This window comes from Staurois parvus, unplaced genomic scaffold (assembly GCF_062004578.1).
Source record: "Staurois parvus isolate SC_StPar_1 unplaced genomic scaffold, SC_StPar_1.0 ptg000769l, whole genome shotgun sequence".
In the NCBI taxonomy this organism is placed as follows: domain Eukaryota; kingdom Metazoa; phylum Chordata; class Amphibia; order Anura; family Ranidae; genus Staurois; species Staurois parvus.
In genome coordinates, this window is record NW_028318565.1 from 174,500 (window position 1) to 182,510 (window position 8,011).

General features: G+C 42.9%; 1 protein-coding gene across 1 annotated transcript; it reads right to left on the reverse strand.

Moving 5' to 3' along the window:
- Positions 1-565: 565 nt before the first annotated feature.
- LOC149444827 (aldehyde dehydrogenase family 3 member B1-like) lies at positions 566-7,546 on the reverse strand. Its single transcript, XM_089654466.1, has 2 exons — positions 7,426-7,546; positions 566-977 (listed from the first exon to the last, which is right to left on the reverse strand). Exons 1-2 carry the CDS (start codon positions 7,463-7,465, stop codon positions 784-786), a joined length of 234 nt encoding a protein of 77 aa, XP_089510592.1. The 5' UTR covers positions 7,466-7,546; the 3' UTR covers positions 566-783.
- Between the last annotated feature and the right edge of the window lie 465 nt (positions 7,547-8,011).

Genomic DNA, 8,011 nt, shown 5'->3' on the forward strand with positions numbered 1-8,011 from the left:
TAGCTACCATGCACTGCTCATTTCATACAAAAGAACATGAGCAGGAAGAGGGGAGGTTCAAAATGTTGTAATGGGGCCAAAAAAACACAGTAAGAAACAACTTCATGAAAAATAGATGGAAGGGCCATTACTTAATGGATGTGTCTGGAATATTTTTTGAGAATGGGGATATTGTTTAGTTAATTCTGGCAACTAATGAAGGAGGACACATGGACAATCTCCAGATTGCCACCTCATTTTCCATGCTGATACTTGTTTGAGTGCCAACACTTGATGGATCTGAGCTGCCAGCAACGCCTTCCTGTGTCTGCTTCAAATGTTGTGCCTCCTGTACTGATACCAATAACCATTTTTATCTCTTCTCAGCCGCCCACCAAGCCCAAAATGTGCCCTCTAAAAATAGCAGCTGTAATTTGATTGGTGGATGAGAGGAAATGTTCAAATTTGCCAGAAACAAATCACACCTGATTGGATTCTTTATGCAATCCTATTTTACCGTATATAGGGCTTCTACAAGTAGCAGTATCAAGAGTATTTTCCATTTCCAAAACAAAACCAAACAAGATGTTTTTTTTTTCTATTTAATAATAAAGATACAGAATTGCTTTTATATACAGATATAAATTGATTTAAAAAAAATTGAGTGCTCCCGGCCATGTGTAAAATACTGACAGGAAATCCATTGCGTGGTAATTTCGTACAACATGGGACGGAATGGCTTTTGTTCTGTGATCTGTGTGTGTGCTCGGCGATCAGCCAGAGTCTGCGATTGTTTCCTGATCTTCATGAGATAACGCAGCCTCCTTTTCGCTTCACCTCCGTCATGGAGAGGATGAATCCCAGCCGACTTTCGTTGTATGGAGGGTAACGCGCTTCATTGAGTTTCTCGCGGCCGTCACTGCGCAGGAGGCACGCCCGCTTATGGGAAAAGGTGTCAAAAGTGAACTTGCCATGATACATTCCCATCCCGCTGTGTCCTGCAAGATAAAAGGACAGATGCTGACAGAAATATAATGAACAAACAATGCTTGTAAAGAAAGGAAAAAAAAAAGAAAATGGTTTTCCTTAATAAAAGCTGCAGCGCGCCAAACTGTATATCTCTCTCCTAATTTATATGATCATCAGTCCATGTAAAATAAAATAATGGGTGCCACTCTAATACTTATTGTCAACTTTTATTGTGATTAATATAAGTTACAACATGGCACCCATTATTTTAATTTTAAAGGACAGATGCTGTAAGATGGCAGTGGAGGTAGCGACTCACAAAATAAAAAGTGATGAAATATAGCATCTCAACTAACCATATCCACAGGTATGATTACAAATGGACCATATGGGAATTTTTGGACCCTTTTGGGTCAGCAATTAATTAGCAATGACCCAAAATTATGTGATTATGCTACTAATTAGTGCATCTATCCTTGCAGATGACTTGCTATTTATGATAGGTATTGAGGACTGATGTTAGGAACAGGGGCGGATTGACCATTCCAGCACTGGGGCACTGCCCGAGGGCCCGGGGTCAGTAGGGGGCCCCATGAAATGCCCCTGGTACCTTTTTTATATGTTTTTTTTGAGTGTGGGCAAGTACACAGGGCCCCATGATCCCCTATTGCTCGGGGGCCCCATGAGTTGTCAGTCCGCCCCTGGTTAGGAACAATAATAATAATATCTCTGTTTATGAGGGCTGTGTAATCCTGAAAAGACTTAAGGTGGACAAACTGATGGAGATATGGAAAAACGCCAAGCTTCAAGGCCATTAGTCACTCAATTGGGACAGATTTGTGACAATGAACTATGGTGGTGTAATTTGACCTAAAATGATGTGATTGAGCTAGTCATTAATGCATTCATCTCTTGCCAGCTGGCCAAACCTAATTTAGGTGGAAATTCCCTGCTTGCTCACGTGACCACAACCACAATGGTTCCACAGACAAAATGATGACACCACATGTGCCCAGGGCTTTAAGTCACCGGGACACTTTCAAAAGTACAAGAAAGCCATCTGTGAAGACCCTTCTATCTTCCCTCTGGAAATCTCAGGAGAGCTTCCAACTCTGTCTATGAGTGTGATTCTAAAAGGACAAACTTGACAAACATCAAGGAATCAAATAATTTTGTCCAAAGACCCTTCAAATATCACTCAGATCCACTATTTGAGTGGAATCCTAGACATACTAAAACAGGTTGCATAACACTATGTATGGCTTTTTCTGAACAAAAGCCACATTCAGTTAGAATTTTGTTTGTGAGAAAAATAAATACATCCTGCTTCTTTGAATTTTCTTCTCAGTATGGTTGAAAACAAAAGTAAATTTGACCCTCACCACTGGAAGAAATTTTAAACCAAAACCTTACTGGTGTATGGCCAGCTTTAGTCAAGGTTTATAGTAATATGACTAAAGCTGGGCTGAAGAGACACAGGAAATGTGCTGTGAAGATAGTTCCTAAAAATTTCACAGCAGAAGACACACATTATTATTATTATTTCAGGTACTTATATAGCGCTGTCAATTTACTCCGCGCTTTACATATATATTGTACATTCACATCAGTTCTTAACCCTCAAGGGGTGTACAATCTAAGGTCCCTAACTCACATTCATACATACACATATTAGAGCCAATTTAGACAGGAGCCAATTAACCTACCAGCATGTCTTTGGAGAGTGGGAGGAAACCGGAGTACTCGGAGGAAACCCACGCAACCACAGGGAAAACATGCAAACTCCAGGCAGGTGAAGACAAGCAGGTCTGGCGCAAGCAATAGGCAGATCCTTCAGATCCTCCTCCAGACTAGGACTTCGGGGCAGTGACCTCTAGTAAAAATTAATTAGCATTCTCCTGCAGGCCCTCAGCCCAGCTCCTGCTGAGGTCAAGACTGCAAAATTTTGTCTCATAAGCTATCCCCTAGGGGCAACAAACCCAGGAGAAACAGGAACCCTAACCAGACTGTTAAACCCTGGGTCCAAACCTGGGTCTTCTGTGGTGAGTGGCAATGTTTCTTCTTGCTGAGCCACCTGGAATGCTGGACAGCTCCCTTGACAATTATTTGGATGATCCTACCTTGATCTTCTGTGTCATGAACCTTAAACCCCTTGCTCCTCCCATAAACTTCCTGATATAAGCCATGTATCTGAATTTCTTGTTTGCCAGATTATTGTGCTCTCCGGCCAGTATCTTGTTCCTTGCCTTTTCTGCTGTCATCCATATTTTGTACCACTCGTTATTGACCCTTGGCTTGTTCTCAACTACGCTTCTGCCTGCTCCCAACCTGCGACTGCTCATTACCGACCTTGGCTTGTTCTCGGCTACGCTTCTGCCTGATCCCAACTTGCGACTGCTGATTACCGACCTTGATTTGTTCTCGAACTACACTTCTGCCTGATCTCAACCTGCGACTGCTCATTACCGACCTTGGCTTGTTCTCGACTACGCTTCTGCCTGATCCCAACCTGCGACTGCCCATTACCGGCCTTGGCTTGTTCTCGACTACGCTTCTGCCTGATTTCGACCTTGGCTTGTTTACTGACCACACTTTTGTTTGCTCCTTACCTGCTTAATACGCTACTGGACCTCCTCTTACTCACCTCCTGGTGGGGTGATCCTGAAGACCGCGACCTGGTGCTAACACCCAGCAAAACCATTTCCACCATCAGGAGCTCTAGTGAACACCGGTTAGTACTTAGACTCCGCACCTCAGGTGAGCCCACTCCTCTGCCACGGTGACCTGCCTGTGCCCCTATCCTGCTGGTTTTGGTGTGAGCCTTTCCACTGCTCTAGCAACTGGTCTTCGAGCCTGACAACTGATCCTGACACAGACATGAACAATAGATCACTGCTCTACTGGCCACATTGAAGCTACATTTTTATTTAACCTAACAGCTTAACTAGAAGCAAACACTACACTAAGAATACTCTTGGAATCTGGGACTCAGAACATGTTGCAAGGGGTTTATGGGCTCTTCTGCTGATGGCTCCCAATTTGCGGCCCTCTGACTTATCCAAACAGGCAGTTACAGAGGAAACAAGCACCAACATGCAGGAGAAAGTATCTTGCAGCATTGAGGTACAGGGAACACAGGTATATTAAAGTGAGAGTCCCTTGATGCACTGGGGTGCTGGGAACACAGGAACACTGTGTTTAGAGATACAATGGGGCTTTGAAACTTTTGTGCTCAAATGTCAAGCAACACGTGAAAAAGCCATTTAGGACAGCCTCTGATTGGCTGCACCTGGTGCTAGAGCAAGGGACAGGTGAATGTGACAGAATTTTTTTTTTTTTTTAAGAGTTGGGGAAGGATAGATCCTGACCCTGTCAGATTTTTATTTTTTTCTCTGTCCCTGTTGAATTTTCCCATTGTCAAAGGAAAACAAGTGAAGGGAGAATCTCTAATGCCCCAGATGGTAGAGACATCCTCTTAGCCAGGATAGACTTTACAAGTAGACATGTGTACACTGGGAATTTTAGCTTCAGGTGCATTTGTTCATGGAAGAATTTTGGTTTATCATATTCATTATGTTGAACCGATTTGTGTTTGGAATTTGTTTTGCATCTTCAGCACTTGTTTCCTATATTGGTTGGTCTGAGTGTATACAAAAAATGTTGCAGTTTTTCCAGAAGATTGCTACAATGGGTATAGAAAAGAATCACCCCCTTTAAAATAATCATAGTGTGTTGCTTTGCAGCCTGAAATGAAGACAGACACAGTTTTTGTTTTATCCAGCTGTATTTACTCACTGCATCCAAGTGAAAGATATAACACCAACGTGTCAGAAAAAAAATCAAAAAGTTGGAAAAATGAACACCCCACTCCTAAAAATGACTTGTAAACTCCATCAGGTGTATATAGTCATCTTCTCAATGACACACAAAGCCATTTGACTTTGAACTGCGATCAGCGGTGGTCATTTTGATTAGCTCACATGAAAAGAGCTTTCCTGGTGCAAATGAAGCAAACAATCAACTATGCCGTCCAAGGTCACGTTATTCCCTGGTTTCTTGCCTAAGAAAATGATGTCACACATCCCAGGAGTCTTCAGGAGCGGAGGAAGGGCTTTCTCAGCTAAGCACCCCCTCCTGCCTGCATGCCTGAGATAAAGGCAGATGGATTCTAGGTTTTGTTACTGTATTGTCTCATGTACTGCCCCCCACTATAATGTACAGCGCTGAGCAAACCTTCTGGCGCTATATATAAATACTGTATAATAATAATAATAATAATAATAATAATAATAATATTGGGTGGTGAGGCACTGTCAGAAGATAAAGTTGTGGAGAGACACAAGTCAGGAAATGGATACAAAAAATGTCAAAAGCTTTATCAATGCCTAGAAGCACAGTGATGTATATTATTAAGAAGTGGAAGGTATTTGGTACAACTCAGACCTGTCCTGGATCAGGATGTCTCTCCAAACTGGATGAAAGAGCCGGGAGGAAACTGGTCAAAGAGGCTACCAAGAGGCCTACAGTAACTCTGAAGCAGTTGCTGGAATTTATTACAAAGAGTGGTCATTGTGTGCATGTGACAACAATATCACAAATTCTCCACAAATGTGGTTGTATGGGAGGGTTTGAAGAAAAAAGCAGCTCCTCGCATGCTGTCACGACTGAGCTTTGCCAAAACGCACCTCGAAGATTCTGAGGTCACATTGAAAAAAGTGTTTTAGTGTTGAGGCCAAACCATTCAACTTTAATCTCATCTGACCAAAAGACAAGTCTGGTGGAAATCCAATCCAGCTCACCATCCAAATAACAGCATTCCATGGAGGTGGGGATATTCCGTTATGGGGGGTTTCTCTGCAGCCGGGACTGGAGCACTTGTCAGGATAGAGGGAAAAATGTATAGGGCAAAATGCCATCAAATTCTTAAGGAAAATCTGCTGCCCTCTGCCAAAAAGTTGTCAATGGGAAGAAGGCTTACTTTCCAACATAAAAATGACCCAAATCACACAGCAAAAATGACCACATGGAGGTTGGAGGAGAAAAAGGTGAATGCCCTTGCATGACCTAGTCAGAGCCCAGACTTAAACCCCATTGGAAATTTGTGGAATGACTTAGGCTGCTCTGTGCATGAGAAACATGGAAAAGAAACCCCTGACTCTTTACCAAAAACACATTGTACCAACTCACATGGTGCTGCAGCAACCTGTGATTTGTCATGTGCAAAAATGCGTATTTACAGCTGCATGGAGGTGACATTAACAATGAATGACACCACTGCACATCTGCTAAAAGGCAGCGTGTTGCTCTCCCTCTATACGTGATTGAATCACCCGAGTGGGTAAAACGGCGGACATGGAAGAATTGGTTGCGACTGCACTCGACACTCCTACGAAATTCTCCCATGTATGGGCCTGCTGGACCCACTTTCTGACTACCCCGGAGTATCGATCCCTCATGGACCAATCTGTCTGAATCTGACTTGGACTTCCTGATGGTGTTATTCAGTTGTATTTGACCTGATGGGTGTCATCATACTCCCCCCTGCGTTCCACCCACATTCATTTGACGCCGATGATAGCTTAGATTCCACCCACTCCTGCTACTGTTTGTATTGAGGATAAGATATTTTTGGCGGTTATCCCCTCCCTTACTTTACCCTTCCCATTTGCTTCCCCCCCCCTTTTTTTTTTTCTTTACCTTTTTCTCGCCTTCTCTCTTCTTTTCCTCTCATATGCTCACACACGTTTCGGACAATCCTTCCAGTAGAATACTGAGTATGCTGCCAGCATCATCCCCCGCACTCCATTAGCGTTCCTCACGACAATTTACTCCTACATTCGCATTCGGATGATTCCACCATCGCAATCTGTAGTACTGACTCTTACCTAGGCATCATATTTACTCTTCTCCCCCCTACAGATTCTTACCGCAAGACATTATGCTAGGAGGCCAGACGTCTCTTTATTTTTAGCACTTGACAAGCATACCTAAATATTACAGGCACAACCCTGTCGTGGCCTAGTTCATCCACACTGATTGGTCTTGCGTTGGACCTCATTTGCCTTTGTATGATATATTCTTTGCTGCATGTCCTATGTACACTTCATCTGTACATTTTCGTGTGATAATTTGTATCTTGTTTTCAATAAACTTTGTTTTTTGGAAAAAAAAAAAGGCAGCGTGTTTCCCTGCTTGTTGGGAAGCACACAATTAAATGCACATTCCCGACATGCAAAGGTCTTCACCTACCCTTAGGAGCTAAGCACATGTTGACCTCATTACCTCTGACAAGCCTGCAGGACTAGCTAAAACAAAGAGAATGGTGAGGAGTTCACTGCGGCAGTGTCCTATATCTGAGCTGTACCTCTAGGTTTCTACAGCAAATGCCCAATCATCATTCAATCATCTGAAATTTAAGTGATGCCAGAAGAAAGAGAAATCCACCAAATGGACAGGCTGAAGGTGTCCTTTACTCACCGACTCCTCCAAATGGCAGAGACATGATGGTGGTTTGCATGATACCGTCATTAGCACAGAAGCTGCCACTGCTTGTCCTGTCCAGGAACTGATTGATGATCTGACGGGGAAAAAAATGGCAATATCAGTTCTCTGTACTGGCAGTTTTTGGTGTGCAGGCAATGAATTCTGCCCCCATAAAAAAGTTTGAGCTATGAGTAGGTGACCCCAAATCTTCTGCATATGAAGGAGAAAATGTTTCTGTGTCCAGTATAAATGTGCCTTGCCATTACACTCCATGTACAGAATAAATCAGAATTTCTCTTTATCCCCCTAACCAATCAGCTTTCAGGAGGTTTAAGGCTTTTCTGACAGTTCTCTATGTAACTGTATTACTGTTTAAAGTTTGCATTGTTTAGGATAATGTGATCAAGCTCTTATCTGATTTTGTGTAATATAAATTGTGTGTGAATTTTCAATAAAAATGGTTCCTGTTTGCACCTAAACTAGTGTCATCTAGTTCTTGGATGCACTTCCCAGCTATGATACCTTATTCCTGTGTTCCAGTGGTGAGGAAGCAGCTATCTGGTGGAGGCACCCAGGTGGG

Excerpts from the sequence above, each read along its gene's own strand:
- LOC149444827 (XM_089654466.1), bottom strand. The coding sequence starts at position 7,465 with ATGCAAACCACCATCATGTCTCTGCCATTTGGAGGAGTCG. Across the intron at positions 978-7,425 it reads TCTGCCATTTGGAGGAGTCG|GACACAGCGGGATGGGAATG; the intron begins GTGAGTAAAGGA and ends TTTATCTTGCAG.